The sequence below is a fragment of the Drosophila nasuta genome, chromosome 2R, assembly GCF_023558535.2.
Source record: "Drosophila nasuta strain 15112-1781.00 chromosome 2R, ASM2355853v1, whole genome shotgun sequence".
Classification (NCBI taxonomy): Eukaryota; Metazoa; Arthropoda; class Insecta; order Diptera; family Drosophilidae; genus Drosophila; species Drosophila nasuta.
Window position 1 is genome coordinate 27773719 of NC_083456.1, and position 16465 is coordinate 27790183.

A 16465-nucleotide genomic window follows, 5' to 3' on the forward strand; every position below is an offset into this window, starting at 1 on the left:
GAAGCAATACCAGGGATGTAGCGCACAAACAGCTGATCGACTGTTCTAGGTGCCCTCGTAAAATATACAGCTGAGCTAGTATAATTTTGTTAGGTATATTTTCAAATTTGCCACTTGCGGTCACACCAAAGCCTGTAGCTACAGTAAACAAGTTACAATTACATTTTATTTTTATTATTATTGCTTATTGTCTTGAATAATGGCTGCCAACATTGCGGCAGCCACTGCTGCAGGCGCTGAAGTCGATCCAGTGCTAAAGAAAGCCGTCAAATTGCTACACTCTAGCAACCCAAGCTCGGCCGCCGAGCTGCGCCTGTTGCTCGATGAAGCGCTCAAGTTGCGCTTCGGCCCAGAGAAAACCATAACAAAAAATATGAGCCAACGCATGTTGGATGACGAAGCTAACTTTCCGGGACGTGCCACTCCCCAACCTCCAGCGCAAACGTTAGCAACTGATGAGATTATCAATCTCACCAACTCACCCGATAAATTGCCATCAGAGTCGCCGGACACGATTGCGGACTCTGATGATGGCAGCGTTGGCGTTGGCTTGGCCATAAGCGGTGTGCTTAACACCGGGGACACAGGTGACTTTGGTGACCTCAATTGTTGTGTCTGTGGCGAAATGGTCTTCAAAGCCACCAATCGTCTGATTGAGTGCTCCAAATGCGGTGCACTTTATCACCAGGAATGTCATAATCCGCCCATTACCAACGAGGAGGCTGCCGACGATCAGGAGCACATCTGGCAATGCGATGCGTGCTGCAGCAAACCATCAACCAGTCGTGCAGCTGCCACACCAACGGCCACTGTAGCCGCTCCAACAACAACTGTTGTTATTCCTGATGAACCGATGCCGCTGGCAAGCAAAGCTAAATCATCGGTGCCCTCATCGCGTTCTTCGACCTCTTCGAACTCATCGTCGCCCTTCTACAAACCTGAAGCGAGCAGCTCTACTAATGCCAGCAGCAGTAGTAGCAGTAAACATGGCCACAAATCATCCTCATCATCATCCTCCAAGTCGCATAAAGAGGAGCGTTCTACAAAATCGGTGGCTCCCAGCTTAAGTGCCATCAGCGTGACGGAGAAACACAGCAGTAGCGGCACTTCATCACGACGCAGCAGCTCCAATGCCAAGTCCAGTTCTAAGAGTTCTAAACATCACGAGAGCAGCAGCAGCAAACGGCGCAATAAATAAGATTAGTGTCTATTACAATAAAAATTTTTATAAAAACAAAAAAATAGGAAAATAAAAATTATTTGCTAATTTGATTTCTTTTAATTGAAGAGTAATTCTAATTATTTTATTTATATTAAAAAAAAAGATAAATTACCATTACATTTTTATAATTTTTTTTTTTATTTAAATGTTAACCCGCTCATTTAATTTTTTAAATAAGACTTGAAAAAAACCTTTATTTTTAGCGGATAATTGAAAAATATAATATTGTGTACTTCAATTGTGGGCCACTAATTTATTGGATTTAACAAATGAAAACAAATAAAATGCTTATTAATAATTCCAAGAAAAATAATAATGTTTCCTGTATTTCTTATGGTCCCATTATTATTTCCAATAATACTTAAATTTAGTTTTATTCACTTGTATCAAAAAGCGACAAGAATTTATTGTAAATATCAATGAAAACTATACAAATGAAACATGAAGATATATCAATTAATTAATTGAAATAGAACTAATCAATGTCTGAACTTGCGAACAGTAACCGCAGGAGTTCGCGGACTTTTGCGTGATGCCGAGTTGGGCGTACTGATATCCGATGTAACCTTACGGAGATTGACTCGCGTTGCGGGCGAATCTTTATTTGGGGTACGTGAAGGAGTTCCGCTCGTTCCATTAGAGACTTTACTGGATGACTGTCCGCCCTTCTTCTTGCGCTTCACATTCACAATGACATTGGCATCCATGCTCACATCCAGTTCAAAGTTGAACTCGTATGTTTTGTTGGAACGTGGCTGAGGTGTTAAATCATCATTGATCAACGTTTTGCCGGCACGGCCGCGCATTGATGGCATCGGGCTAAAATTGAGTTTGGCACTCGAAGCAGCAGCAGGAGCTGGGGTTGGTGCCTTGGGCGTCCCATTGGTGTCCAGTTTAACGCGTTTTTTCGGGCTGCCGCGCTGTAGCGACGAAGAGTCGCCAGCTCCTCCAACTGCTTTATTGGCTGCCAATTTGCGACGTGGCGTATAATCAACATTCTCTTCTTCATCGGTGTCGAGAATCACATCATCTGAAGAATCAAGGGACACTACTGATGCCTCCTTTTTTATCTTCGGCGAAGGCTTGGCCGCTGTTTGAGCTTTTTTTGCTGCCACCTTTCCACGCGGCGTAAAATCTTCATTTTCTTCTAAATCCTCATCCACTGCTGCATTCTTTTTTAGCTTAGGCGAAGGCTTTGCCTTAGCTCCAGCTTTGTTAGCTGCCTGTCTCCCACGTGGCGTTTGATCTGCATTCTCTTCCAACTCCTCATCTGCTGCCTCCTTCTTTCGTTTAGCTGCCGTCTTTTTAACCGGTGGGCTGTTATTATTGTTATTGCTCTGCGGCTTCAATGCGAAATCCAAATCGCCGCTATTAGCAACTTTCATTTGCTTTAGCGCATTGGCAAACCATTCACGACACTTATCGTAATCGGGCTGCTCATTGTGTGTCAACTTGACCACATACTTCATGTAATCTCCAATGGCAGCTGGGACACCTTTGGGAAAAAGTGCCTTCAATGAGGCATTCACATCGTTCATAAATGTTTCCTTGGCCTGTTGAACTTTCACAGGCACTGCCAGCAGTTTCTGCTTAACCCAAGGCAACTCCACGCCCATCCATTCGATGAGATTGTAGCCCAATATCTCCAGATCTGAGCGTCTGGTAGGCACACCTAAATGTGCATCCCTTGATGTATATTCAATGGTGCCGTTGTGCATCTTACGCGGATCCGGCTTAAAATCACCAGTTACAAAATGTGAAGCGAGTCCAAAGTCAACCAAATAAGCTTGACCATTATCATTTTTGCCATGGCCCAGTAGAATATTGGCAGCCTTGAGATCAGCATGCACATAGCCCGAGTTGTGAATGAACTGATACACATCGAGCATCTGCAGTGCCAAGCGATAGATGGTAGCTTCGGGCAAACGATTCCCGTTCTGCACATAGAATTTGTGGATATCGCTGCCATAACGCGGCATTACAATAAAGCGATGCTTTTGGCCATTGATGTCCGCTGAACCGTTGGCCAGGATGTAGGGCATGCCCAGTGATTTTAGTTTCCGCTGCTTTTGAAATTGCTTTATTTCTTCCAACTTGGCGTTGCGCAAATAGAAATGCATCTCCACAAACAAAGGTCCATTTCCATGTGGCTCCTGTAAAATGCAATTTTGTTTACTCTGCATATTTTTTGTTTATGCTTAAATGACTCACGCATTTGACGACCGCATCATAATTCTTCTCGCCGTTGCGACAAGCGGCATAAATCTCACCAAAGCCGCCAATGCCAATGGAGGGTCCAATGCGCCATTGTCCCTTGGCAAGATCTGTTAGAATTGTGCCCTCCTTTATCTTCTCCGGCATGGCATACAATTTGCCTTTGGCCTTCTTGGCCGGTGCTGCTTTTGGTTTGGCGGCGCGCGGCATTTTTGTTTTTATTTGCTTTTCGGATATTTGACAAAAATCACAATACTTAGTACGAAATAATGCTTTAATAAAGTCAAAGCCAAAGCCAAACACAAAATGAAACTACGCTTCGGCATTCAATGCGCGCCATTACACGCACAATGTGGCATTCGCTCTAAACACAAAATTTGACATTCACATTTGAACGTCGCGTCATCTGAATTTCAAATGTACTCTCAATTTTGCGTTAACAGTGCTTGTAACTTTACAGTAGCTTGGCTAGCAGCAAAACTCAAATCAAATATCAAATCAAATTTTGAAAATCCGATTTATCTCTACTCTCTCTTAATATAAAAAATAATCTAATAATAGTTTTAAAGCTGTTACTTGCGAAAGCAATAACCAGTTTAAATACGCACATTTCCGTGATTCGAGTGTTACCAGCTATCTCGATGCAGAATTTTTTAATTTTTGTTAACAGCCTCTGTATAATTTTCATTTGAAAACCGTTGGACTCTTTTACAGTTTTTAAAACCTAAGGATGAGATTAGTGTTGATGATAAAAAAAAAACATAATTTTTTATTTATTTAAATGAAGTATAAGAAACTAAACACGTTAAGCATTTCTATGGTTATCGGCTACGCACAGCATCCACATCCAATGCGCAGCTGTTTGAACTGTCACCCGGCTTTTGGATGCCACCCACCCTCAAAGCAAGTTCGGGGAGGCCTGCAACAGGACAATGCCATCACATTTAAAAGGCAGAGCATCGTCGTGTCCGTGCTCAGTAGATGTTCCACCATCTCGGCAGACAAACCAAGAGTTCCGTAAACGGGCAAAATTGCAAAACAAACGGCTAGTAAAAATGACACCGCGCGTCTAAAAAAAAACAACAAAATATTTGTGAATATTGTCGTGAAGTAGCAAAAATAAACGAAAATATAGTGCATGAAAAACAATCCGAGCAAGATGCAGAAAAGAGGGGCACATTATTGCATGCTAAAGTGTCTATTGTTGTTGGTAATTCAAATAGCACTCAATGTCCCAAAGGTAGAAGCATTGCCCGACATCATCAAAATTGGTAAGTTTGCAAACAGAGTTTTCAACTGAAAGCCCAGAAGCGAAATAGTAAACTGGGCTGACAATAGTAGTTATGATTTCATTGATGAATTTTCCATAGCATCTTCAGCACATATCGATTTTTTCACATCATCTTTATGAAAAGCGCGCGTGTGTATCCTTGGTATCCTTGTCAAAAATACTCATCGTACACTCGCCACACAAAGTGTGTCACTATGTTTGTTTGCTTGCTTGTTCGTTTGTTGTCATTTCAAAACTTTACTATTTACCTTGGTGTGTGTATTAAGCTACATTTTTCCCATACAATTTATTGTCGCGCAGGTGGATTGTTCCATCCCTCAGATGACCATCAGGAGCTCGCCTTTCGCCAGGCTGTTGAGCGCATCAATGCCGACCGCTCCATTTTGCCCCGCTCCAAACTTGTGGCCCAAATTGAGCGCATCTCGCCATTCGACAGCTTTCATGCCGGCAAACGAGGTAAGCATAATATTCTGTGTTCGGGGATGATGGGGAGAGGTCTTAAGCAAACACCTCACTCAATATACCTGTTATTGTTCTTTCTCTTTACTGCACTCCAGCTTGAGCTTGTTATTCCTGCTCTTGTTCCCATCGCAACTTTGATTTAATAACATGTTTATGCGATGCCAATCAATAGCAAATAGAATCGCTTGCCTCAGGTTACCTTAGACAATAACTTGCTTGTTGTTTGTAATCGAAAACCAATAATGTTTTCTGCTTCAGAACAATTGTCATTTACAATTGCATCGTAAATTGACCTGCAGATCTCATCAATATGAAGGAAATATTTACTAGTAGACAAACAATTCATATTAATGGCTTCAAGGAAATTATGATACTATCGGGCTGACTATACAGATGTATCGAATTCAGGTCGGAATATTTAAAAAGCTTATTCCTAAAATATATTTCTTATAATATAAAGATTAGTAAAGGAATTCCTAGAAGACCGCATGAAGAAATAGATAGAATAGATGAAATACATTCCGAAAAAAATTACTATAAAATTATTTGCCAGATACTTTAAATTCTGAATAATTATTAAATGTATAACGTATTTCTTAAATTTGCTCCCAATTTAAGCCAGGCGATAAGCTTTATTTTGCTAGTAAACAAATTTTGAAAACAAGTCAACTATAAGATAGTAAACTCAACTAGTCTGACTTGTTGTTAATTGGTTTACTTTAAAAGCCATTAAATTCAGCAAATATTTTCTTTTACAACTCAAATATGCTTGATGTAAAACCCTTTGAGTCATGTTATCTCCCACCTGCAGTTAATCTCATAGAAGACAAGAACTTGTGCAAGGTTTTAAAGCTTTGCCAGGCCAAAGCTAAGACAAACGACATTAACACTAAAAAAAATCATTCAATATACAGGCAAAAACTGTCCGAAAGCGTGTGATTGTGATAAATGAGACTCACAGAGCTCTCAGCTATCAGACTACAGACAAGTAAGAGAATGTGGGCACTGTGACCACATGGAGAGTCACATGACCAGAAATACCTTGAGGCGCACTACAGAAAGCCAAAGTAAAATACGACAGTAACCGGTAGTTGAGAAGGACAGACACACACAGAGACACATACACAGATGACTGGTTTATTTGCCACAAATTGAGGTGCCGCCACCCACATAGACAAGGCAAACATAACATGCTCTGGTGTGTAGGTGGTTGCATGCACCTGCACTTACACGTGCAACGTAATTTGATGAGGCAGAAAGGATGTGAGGCTGCTAAAAGGCAAAGCCAAAAAGCAAAATGAAATTATGTCTTTCTGAAGTGCATTTTAAATATGTAGCAGTAGTAGTAACTAGGCAAAAACCAAAACCAAAACCGAACGTTACTGCAGCCAAGTGGCATGCTACTTGGTCTCATTATATCCAAGAGAATCCCACAGTTAACTTACCACCGAGATAATCTCGTTGGCACACATGATGATGATGATGGTGATGCCGAGACTCTGGGATTGCAATTGGGATTGGGAACGCGCACCACAAAGCGCATTACGTGAGAATCTATTTAAGTCTTTGCCAGCTCTGCGGGGATTTATGTATAATTTTGCACAAAAAGTTGGCCAATAACTGCAAATCCTTGCCATGCACACAGTATAGTATATATTCCATCTGCTTTCGTCTTACAGTTTGCGGCCTGCTCAACATTGGCGTCGCTGCAATTTTTGGACCACAATCCTCGCATACCGCGAGTCATGTGCAGAGCATCTGTGACAACATGGAGGTAAGTGGGTGGTCTTAAAATATGACTACACTCACCCAACAATATGTCTATCTTTCACTTTGTTTAGATACCGCATTTGGAGAATCGCTGGGACTATCGTCTGAGACGCGAAAGTTGCCTGGTGAATCTTTATCCCCATCCAAATACACTCTCAAAGGTAATGTCTTTTTGTGTGTGCACAACTTTAGCTACTTGTTTGCTTAATACTATACTTACTATGTGTATTTGTGTTGCAACTCAGGCTTATGTGGATATTGTGCGTCATTGGGGCTGGAAGACGTTCACCATCATCTACGAGAACAACGATGGCATTGTGCGACTGCAAGAGCTGCTTAAGGCTCACGGCATGACACCATTTCCCATCACTGTGCGCCAACTTAGCGATAGCGGAGATTATCGGTAAGATATCACTTCACCATCAAAGGGATTAATCAGCTTAAACTTAAAATGCATCCTCTATTTAATAGGCCGCTGCTCAAGCAGATTAAGAACTCGGCTGAAGCGCACATTGTGCTCGACTGTTCCACAGAGCGCATACATGAGGTGCTCAAACAGGCCCAACAGATTGGCATGATGAGCGATTATCACAGTTATTTGGTCACATCGCTGGATCTGCACACGGTCAATCTGGATGAGTTTCGATATGGCGGCACAAATATCACAGGCTTTCGGTTGATTAACGAGAAAATCGTCTCGGATGTGGTGCGTCAGTGGAGCATCGATGAGAAGGGTCTGTTGCGATCGGCCAATCTGACAACTGTGCGCTCTGAGACAGCTTTAATGTATGATGCTGTGCATCTGTTTGCCAAGGCATTGCATGATCTGGATACCTCGCAACAGATTGATATACATCCGATTAGCTGCGATGGTCAAAGCACTTGGCAGCACGGTTTTAGCTTAATCAACTACATGAAGATTGTTGAGATGAAAGGTCTGACGAATGTCATCAAGTTTGACCATCAAGGTTTTCGCACTGACTTTATGTTAGACATTGTGGAGCTAACGCCGGGTGGCATACGCAAAATTGGCACCTGGAACTCGACGCTGCCCGAGGGCATCAACTTTACGCGTACGTTCAGCCAGAAGCAGCAAGAAATCGAAGCGAACTTGAAGAATAAGACCTTAGTGGTCACTACCATATTGGTGAGTAAAGCTTAAATACGATGCTGATAAAAAATCAAACGATTCATGAATTTATTCTATGTCTTTAGAGCAATCCTTACTGCATGCGCAAGGAGTCGGCAGTGCCGTTAACAGGCAACGATCAATTTGAGGGCTATGCCGTGGATCTTATACACGAGATATCCAGATCATTGGGTTTCAACTATAAAATACAACTGGTTCCCGATGGCAGCTATGGAAGTCTGAATAAGTTGACTGGGTAAGCCTCTAAATGCTTGTATTCTTTAGTGAATTATTTTACTTTCAATTTATTTGCTTTACAGCGAGTGGAATGGCATGATAAGAGAGCTATTGGAGCAACGCGCTGATCTAGCCATTGCAGATCTTACAATCACATTTGAACGCGAACAAGCCGTTGATTTTACCACACCGTTTATGAATCTAGGCGTTTCTATACTCTATCGCAAACCCATCAAACAGCCGCCCAATTTGTTCTCCTTCCTGTCGCCCTTGTCGTTGGACGTTTGGATCTACATGGCCACAGCATACTTAGGTGTTTCCGTGCTGCTCTTCATCTTGGCCAAGTGAGTGAATCAATACTAAATTATTTCGATTTTAATTACAAATGATGCTCGTTATAGATTCACACCCTATGAGTGGCCTGCTTATACTGATGCTCATGGCGAGAAGGTCGAAAGTCAGTTCACTTTGCTCAACTGCATGTGGTTTGCCATTGGTTCATTGATGCAACAGGGATGCGACTTTTTACCCAAGTAAGCAGCCTTCTACTATATATTAACTTACCTCAATTAATCGCAAATTTGTCTTCCTTTTAAAGGGCACTTTCGACGCGCATGGTGGCTGGCATTTGGTGGTTTTTCACACTCATCATGATTTCTTCGTACACTGCCAATTTGGCTGCATTTTTGACTGTCGAACGCATGGACTCACCCATTGAGAGCGCAGAGGATTTGGCCAAGCAAACTAGAATCAAATACGGCGCACTCAAAGGCGGCAGCACAGCAGCTTTCTTTAGGGTAAGCTAAATAGTCTGAATTGAAAATCAAATAACTAATTTAATTGATATGCTTACAGGACTCAAAGATCTCCACATATCAGCGCATGTGGTCATTCATGGAATCGGCACGTCCATCAGTCTTTACGGCCAGCAATGGCGAGGGAGTGGAGCGCGTTGCCAAAGGCAAAGGCTCATATGCTTTCCTGATGGAGTCCACATCGATTGAGTATGTGACCGAACGCAATTGTGAATTAACGCAGGTGGGCGGCATGCTGGACACCAAGAGCTATGGCATAGCCACACCGCCAAGTGAGTGGAAAGAGCTGAGAGGATTGAATTGATTGTCAACTACAGAGTTTATTTAATTCTATTTCACAGACTCGCCTTATCGCACTGCCATCAATAGCGTCATACTAAAGTTGCAGGAGGAGGGCAAACTGCATATACTGAAAACCAAATGGTGGAAGGAGAAACGAGGTGGTGGCAAATGTCGTGTTGAAACATCCAAATCCTCGTCGGCTGCCAATGAACTGGGACTGGCCAATGTGGGCGGCGTGTTTGTGGTGCTAATGGGCGGCATGGGCGTGGCCTGTGTCATAGCTGTCTGTGAGTTTGTGTGGAAGTCACGCAAAGTTGCCGTCGAGGAGCGTTTAAGTGCCATATTAAATGAATGAGGAAAATTGTAAACCCAAGACGAATGGGTTTAGTAATCGGTCGTATCGTTTTGGACCAGGAATTAATTGTGCAACTTTTGCATGATATCCCAATAAATACATGTGCATGTGTGTAGTATATAGCTACTAATCTGACGTTTGAGATCAGACCAAAAATATAATGTTGGGAAGAAAGATATATAGAGAGAAATGGCGCCACCAATGAAAAATCGCACAAGAAAACCAAATAGAAGAAAATAACGTTTCACTTGAAATCTTTTGACAAGTAGCGATAGTCACAAAATTTATATACAACAACAATCTTATAATAAACATACTTACATGCATAAAAACACATAAATATATACAAGAATATATATACACAAAAGTTATATGATAAACGAACTTTCGTATTATGGAATGATATAAATAGATTACAATTACAGAATACAGAATACAGATTACAATCGAAATCGTATGCATTTATATTACAATTGAAAAGCATTTTTGGAATTGTACTTTAGCCAATAAGCGTAGTTAAATTATACACAAACAACATTTAATACATCCCCAATGCAAAAACATATATATATATAAACTTTTGACAAACATACTAATAATAAAATAAACGAGAAGTTAACCTCCCCAACCAATGCTCATAATAACTAAGGTAGATTACTTATACACATATGTAGCTAAGCCTAAGTCAAGTATATTTAATAATAACTCGATAGTTTAAACCCTCCTCTATTTATGGTTCCGATCCCCATCCGTTCCTAGCTTTAAGTTTGTACAATGTAATTACCTTACACGCAATTTTGATGAACAACAATTTCATAAATATAATTAAATAAACGAAGTTAACACTGCAAACACAATAATTCAATCCGGAATCCATCGAATGAACACCTGCAGCAAATTGCTGCTTCGACTTCGACTGACATTCGACGTGACTGTGAATGTGAATGTGAATATGGGTGTCTATGAGTGAATGGGGATGTGAATGTCGACACCTAACCGCAAACTGTCAATCAGATGGTTAACCGCAGTAGGTTTTCCACCGGTTTTTCTTTCCTTTCTGTATTGAATATTTTATGCGCCTCCTCCAAATGCGTTACAATCGCTTCCGATTTTAATTGGCTTTATGTTTTACGCGATATCCTCAAAAAACAGGAAACCAAAAGTCAACCTCGTAAGCATTGTTCGCTTTCACTTTTCAGTTGGCTTGCGGTGCTATCGACATCAACATGAAGTTTTCCGGATTCCTTTTCTCCTTATTGTGTGGATTAAAATTGCTTTTTCTAGTGCCGGCAAGAGCCAATGACTTTTCCTCGTTTCTCAGCGCAAACGCTTCTCTTGGTAAGCTTAAATCACAGCTAAAGATATATTCGACTTTTCTTTATCAAAATCCTTTTAGCCGTGGTTGTGGATTACGAGTATATGGCCACTCACAGACAGAATATTATGGCGCATTTCGAGAAAATCTTGAGCGATATTGTCCGCGAGAATATGAAGAATGGTGGCATTAATGTGCGTTACTTTACGTGGAACTCCATCAAAATTAAAAAGGGTAAATAAAACAGAAAACTTTAGAGCAGGCACCTAAAATGATAATTAGATTAAATTAGAAGTCTACTAAGCTTAGACCATAAAAGTATTTATCCTACAGTTTAAATTAAACAATAATATCTTAACAATCTCTTATTGAAATGTATCTATTGACAATCTTTAGATTTCTTGGCTGCCATAACGGTGGCGGATTGTGAGAACACCTGGAATTTTTATAAAACCACGCAGCGAACTTCGGTTTTATTAATTGCCATAACAGACTCGGATTGTCCACGTTTACCACTAAATCGTGCGTTGATGGTAAGCAGATTTTACAAACTATATAATTATGTTAAAGATTTATTTTACCATTAACCAAAAGATACCCATGGTCGATCATGGTGATGAATTTCCCCAAATCGTACTAGATGCCAAGGTGCAAGGCATTTTCAAGTGGAAAGCAGTTATTGTGCTGGTCGATCAATCCATACGTGGGTAGCTTAAGAATTCAATCTCTTTTATGTTAAAGATACATTTCATTCCTACCTTGTAGTTGAAAGCAATCCGATGCTGGTAAAGTCTATAGTGCATGAGAGTACCACCAATCATATACCGCCCATTTCGGTGATTCTCTACAAGATCAATGAGAAACTGCGTGGTCAGCAAAAGCGTGCTGCTCTGCGTGAGGCATTAGCTCAATTTGCTCCTCCCAAACACGAACTGAAACGTCAGAATTTCTTGGTGATTTCCAAGTTTCATGAGGACATTATTGAGATTGCCGAGACGCTGAGCATGTTTCATGTGAACAATCAATGGATGTTCTTTGTGCTCGATGAACGTCGAAGGGATTTCGATGCCAATACAGTGACTATTAATCTAGACGAAGGCGCTAACATTGCATTTGCTCTCAACGAAACTGTGGCCAATTGTGTTGATACGCTGAACTGCACCATAACTGAGGTATCCATGGCATTGGTCACTTCCTTGTCACGCATGATCCTGGAGGAACAGTCCATCTATGGTAAAATATCTGATGAGGAATGGGAGTCGATACGTTTTACCAAGCAAGAGAAACAAGACGAAATGCTGGAGTACATGAAGGTAAAGAAATCACCTACATGAAGCTGCCCCGGATTTTTCATATGAATGAACTATGCACCATGATCTACGATTAAAGTTTGTGATTTTAGATACTTTTATTTTTCCCAAATAATCATTTTATTTTATTTGTATTAAAAAGTAATGAGTATGGTATTCACTTGCTTTAAATTTATAATAATTGATCAGAAATGAATATGTAATTTTTAAATTTCAACTCAGAAATAAGCCTTTATAGACTATGTAATCCTCTAAGTCCTTTCTCACTAGGATTACCTGAAGCTAAACAGCAAGTGCGCAAGTTGTGCCAGATGGCGTTTTGAGACTGCCATTACCTGGGGCAAGAGTCAGGAGAATCGCAAATATCGTCAAGGTAAGCTTAGCTTTAAATCTTTACTCCTTTCATAGCCTAATGCCACCCGTTATCAGCGCCCACTCGCACATCTAAAAATCGGAACTTCGAGTTCCTAAACATTGGCTACTGGAGTCCTTTGTTGGGCTTCAACTGTCGGGAGCTTACATTCCCACACATCGAGCATCATTTTCGAAACATAACCATGGATATTGTGACAGTGCACGTGAGTCTTTGAATCAGGAATATAATTTTAATATATATTGGTTCACAATGCTCGTAGAATCCACCCTGGCAAATACTAACCAAAGACAGTCGCGGCGTCATTGTCGAGCACAAAGGCATTGTCATGGAAATCCTCAAGGAACTAAGCCGTGCTCTCAATTTTAGTTACTACCTGCATGAGGCGAATTCTCACGAATACCAACCCTCGCTGATCCAGGGCACAAATGATAGCGTAAGCAACAAGTAGAGAAGATTATATAATTCGATTGCCTATAACAATATTATCATATATCTGCAGGATGAGCTAATGGGATCGATGACTTATCGCATTCCTTATCGCGTTGTGGAACTGGTGCAACACAATGATTACTTTATGGCCGCTGTGGCAGCCACCATCGACGAGCCGCACAAGAAGCGTTTCAATTACACGCAACCCATAAGTGTGCAAAAAATACACGTTTATATTGCGACAACCGGATGAAGTGAGTCGCATTTATCTCTTTATGGCGCCATTTACGCTTGAGACGTGGGGCTGCCTGGCGGGGATTACACTGCTAACAGCGCCAATGCTGTATGCGGTGAATCGTCTAGTGCCGTTGCAAGAGTTGCAAATCAAGGGACTGTCGACGGTCAAGAACTGTTTCTGGTACATCTATGGAGCGCTGCTTCAGCAAGGTGAGTTATGCCTAATCTATTATCTACAAGATATTTATCGCAACTTTTTTTAGGTGGCATGTATTTGCCGAGAGCAGACAGCGGCAGATTGGTTGTGGGCTTCTGGTGGATAGTTGTCATTGTGCTCGTGACCACCTATTGTGGCAATCTGGTTGCTTTTCTCACGTTTCCCAAGTTTCAGCCAGGCATAGATTATCTGTCCCAACTCTTTAACCACAAGGAAATCAAGCAATATGGACTGCGCAATGGCACCTTTTTTGAGAAATATGTGGAGACCACAACACGCCAGGAATTCAAGCGTTTCCTGGAAAGTGCTGCTATCTACAACACAGCACAGGGCGAGAATGTCGAGGCAGTAAAACACGGAGACCGTATTAACATTGATTGGCGCATCAATCTGCAGCTGATTGTGCAGCAGCACTTCGAAGTCGATAAAGAGTGTCGCTTTGCCCTGGGCAAGGAAGACTTTGTGGATGAACAAATCGGGTTGATTGTACCATCGAGTAGTGCCTATTTGCATTTGATTAATCAACACATTGATCGATTGTTTCGCATGGGTTTCATTGAACGTTGGCACAAAATCAATCTGCCGTCGATGGACAAGTGCAATGTTAAGAATGTTCAGCGACAGATCACCAATCACAAGGTGAACATGGATGATATGCAAGGCTGTTTCATGGTGTTGCTATTTGGCATCATTGCAGCATTGTTGATCACCTGCTTTGAGTTCTGGTATCATCGTCTGGTTGTTGTGAAGCGACAGCGTAAGAACATTGCGTTTGCCAATTGAGAAATACAACAAGACATGAAGTCGCATCCGATATTACAACTTGAAGTGTGTAAAATAAGTTGTGGTTTGAATTTGGGTTTTTACTATATGAACATTATTTTGCAATAAAAATCAGCTCCAGCTTATTCTGTTGTTCATCTCAGTTATCTCCTCTTTACGTCGAGTTGGCGTTGGGGCCACGACGACGGCCAAAGCCGTGCACAATGTTGACGAAGCGACGATTGTACTGGATCCTGCGCTTAGCACGGCCGGTCTTCTTCTTCTTCTTCTCCTGCTTCTCAACCTTTGGGGTCTGGCCCTTGACCTTACCGGCACGCGCCAAAGAACCGTGCACCTTACCACCGATCATGGGAATGGTCAGATCCAACTCGAATGAGCTCAAGGCGGTCACGGGAGTCTCGTTGGTCAGAGCAGCACCCTCGCAGTTCAGGCTGAACTCCTCGGTATCGAAGCCATGCAGCTGAGCCAGCTGGGCCTGTTTTTTGTGGGAAACAAAAAAGTTAGGTTAGGGGAAAGTTTTTGTTGTCGTGACCAGTATAAATAACTTACCTTGACGCCAGCAATGGTGGCATCCTGGGACACCTCCAAGGCCTCAATTGTTTCCAAACCACGTACGAACAACTGCATATTGATGTGCTGTTAAAATCAAATAGGAATACAATTTAGTATTGTCGGTCACACACTCACACACATGCAGACTACGCCTGCTCCAGTACGAAAACACGTGTAGCACTGTGCATCGCTATTTTCACAATTTTGCGTAACGCTAACTATGACATTTTATGCTGTTCACATTACACACACTTTCTACTAGGCTTTGGGCATTATTTCGTTGTTAAAACCTTTTAAAATTGCATTTATTTAGCAAAAAATTTTGCTCACCTTGTCACTTTTATGCGGATCTATCGAAAAGAAAGAAACTAGGGTTGTTGTCGATATGTTACACTTTGCGTCGTACCGTATTTCCGATAGAGGGCGCCACACGTATAAAAGCAACACTGTAAATTGTTGTAGAGTTGCCAGAAGATTTAAAATAATAAATCAAGCTAACGATTATTTAAATATACACAGTTAATATGATTTTAATTTTTTACAAGATGGAATACATTTTAAAAGTACTTCAAATATTCGAGAATAAATGTTAGGTAGTGCGTGAGTGGCAAGGGACGAGTCTGTCTGACGCCACACTAAGCCACACATACTGCGATTACCGCAATCTACGTAAAAATGGGAATTAGGTTAATCCACCTACGTCTAGCCTGTCGCGGTCGCTTGATCCACTCCGTTATTATGTGCATATGCGCATAAGAGACAGTCTTCGGCCTAAGAATAGGACCTTTACAGCCCAAAGCGGCGCATGGCTGTGTTATTCTACGCCATTAGAATAAATATTGCCGCATTGTTTGTCAAACAGGACTAGATTAGTAACATAAACATTCGTTCATTGGACGCAAATCATAAGCCGATTTGACAAATTTGCACGAATTATCTGTGGCTAATGAGAGTGGCTTAAATTGTATTGCCGAAGATCTTTTCGTTTGCAATTCTTTTCCCTGGTAAGGGCAGAGTTGAAATGGCATGAGTTGTAAAAGTTCTCTTTCCTTCTCTTTCTTTGATTTCAAATGGAATATTTTCTATCTCTATTATAAACAGCTGTTTCATGAGCTATATCAAATGTCCCCAAATAGTATTCAAGTGACATCTAAATAGTATCAATAACTCATACCCTTTCTTAATAGTTTCCTTCCGTTTCTATTGCTGATGTTCATTTAATATGATTTCGGAAAGAGCGCATCCATCTTCTGTTTTTCTTTTGCCCACCTTGGTCCAGTTTGTGGCCACTCATATGATCGGATTAGACCGAGATTAGGCGTAGAGTATTGCAAGGATTTGCGTAAACTCATTTGTCAGACAAAATCATATGCGTCTTCAGAATTTGCAAAACTATTCTAAACGCGGCGCTCCCCCTCTTATCTCTCTCTCTCTTCCTCTCTCTCTCTCCCTTTTTTGGTGAAGCTGCC

At 41.3% G+C, this 16465-nt stretch overlaps 5 protein-coding genes across 5 annotated transcripts; 3 read left to right on the forward strand and 2 right to left on the reverse strand.

The window, feature by feature from the left end:
• The first annotated feature begins 1 nt into the window (after position 1).
• On the forward strand, positions 2-1280 carry LOC132784832 (integrator complex subunit 12). Its single transcript, XM_060790704.1, has one exon. It carries the CDS (start codon positions 200-202, stop codon positions 1196-1198), a length of 999 nt encoding a protein of 332 aa, XP_060646687.1. The 5' UTR covers positions 2-199; the 3' UTR covers positions 1199-1280.
• Positions 1281-1497: 217 nt separating this feature from the next.
• Positions 1498-3822, reverse strand: LOC132784829 (nucleosomal histone kinase 1). Its single transcript, XM_060790702.1, has 2 exons — positions 3434-3822; positions 1498-3375 (listed from the first exon to the last, which is right to left on the reverse strand). The coding sequence occupies exons 1-2, from the start codon at positions 3644-3646 to the stop codon at positions 1702-1704; spliced, it is 1887 nt and encodes a 628-aa protein (XP_060646685.1). The 5' UTR covers positions 3647-3822; the 3' UTR covers positions 1498-1701.
• A 377-nt stretch (positions 3823-4199) lies between these two features.
• LOC132784827 (glutamate receptor ionotropic, kainate 2) lies at positions 4200-10624 on the forward strand. The gene is made up of 12 exons (XM_060790699.1): positions 4200-4707; positions 5028-5183; positions 6869-6963; positions 7031-7120; positions 7205-7362; positions 7431-8106; positions 8175-8344; positions 8409-8669; positions 8727-8858; positions 8924-9122; positions 9181-9412; positions 9482-10624. The coding sequence occupies exons 1-12, from the start codon at positions 4575-4577 to the stop codon at positions 9775-9777; spliced, it is 2598 nt and encodes an 865-aa protein (XP_060646682.1). The 5' UTR covers positions 4200-4574; the 3' UTR covers positions 9778-10624.
• A 317-nt stretch (positions 10625-10941) lies between these two features.
• Positions 10942-14832, forward strand: LOC132784834 (ionotropic receptor 93a). Its single transcript, XM_060790706.1, is given in 10 exon segments — positions 10942-11115; positions 11174-11326; positions 11489-11625; positions 11687-11795; positions 11858-12405; positions 12673-12784; positions 12832-12980; positions 13038-13427; positions 13429-13654; positions 13708-14832. Coding segments are annotated over 10 exon segments (2673 nt in total). The 5' UTR covers positions 10942-11003; the 3' UTR covers positions 14445-14832.
• Positions 14471-15472, reverse strand: LOC132784833 (ubiquitin-like FUBI-ribosomal protein eS30 fusion protein). The gene is made up of 3 exons (XM_060790705.1): positions 15327-15472; positions 14994-15080; positions 14471-14919 (listed from the first exon to the last, which is right to left on the reverse strand). The coding sequence occupies exons 2-3, from the start codon at positions 15069-15071 to the stop codon at positions 14599-14601; spliced, it is 399 nt and encodes a 132-aa protein (XP_060646688.1). The 5' UTR covers positions 15072-15080; positions 15327-15472; the 3' UTR covers positions 14471-14598.
• Between the last annotated feature and the right edge of the window lie 993 nt (positions 15473-16465).

What these genes read in the sequence shown, in the direction of transcription:
- LOC132784833 (XM_060790705.1), bottom strand. Translation starts at nt 15,071, where the DNA reads ATGCAGTTGTTCGTACGTGGTTTGGAAACAATTGAGGCCTTGGAGGTG. An exon ending in CCACCATTGCTGGCGTCAAG is followed by an intron (nt 14,920 to 14,993) that starts GTAAGTTATTTA and finishes CACAAAAAACAG; the next exon opens with GCCCAGCTGGCTCAGCTGCA.
- LOC132784827 (XM_060790699.1), top strand. Translation starts at nt 4,575, where the DNA reads ATGAAAAACAATCCGAGCAAGATGCAGAAAAGAGGGGCACATTATTGC. An exon ending in CTGCTCTTCATCTTGGCCAA is followed by an intron (nt 8,670 to 8,726) that starts GTGAGTGAATCA and finishes TGCTCGTTATAG; the next exon opens with ATTCACACCCTATGAGTGGC. An exon ending in GGATGCGACTTTTTACCCAA is followed by an intron (nt 8,859 to 8,923) that starts GTAAGCAGCCTT and finishes TTCCTTTTAAAG; the next exon opens with GGCACTTTCGACGCGCATGG.
- LOC132784829 (XM_060790702.1), bottom strand. Translation starts at nt 3,646, where the DNA reads ATGCCGCGCGCCGCCAAACCAAAAGCAGCACCGGCCAAGAAGGCCAAA. An exon ending in ATGATGCGGTCGTCAAATGC is followed by an intron (nt 3,376 to 3,433) that starts GTGAGTCATTTA and finishes TGCATTTTACAG; the next exon opens with GAGCCACATGGAAATGGACC.
- LOC132784832 (XM_060790704.1), top strand. Translation starts at nt 200, where the DNA reads ATGGCTGCCAACATTGCGGCAGCCACTGCTGCAGGCGCTGAAGTCGAT.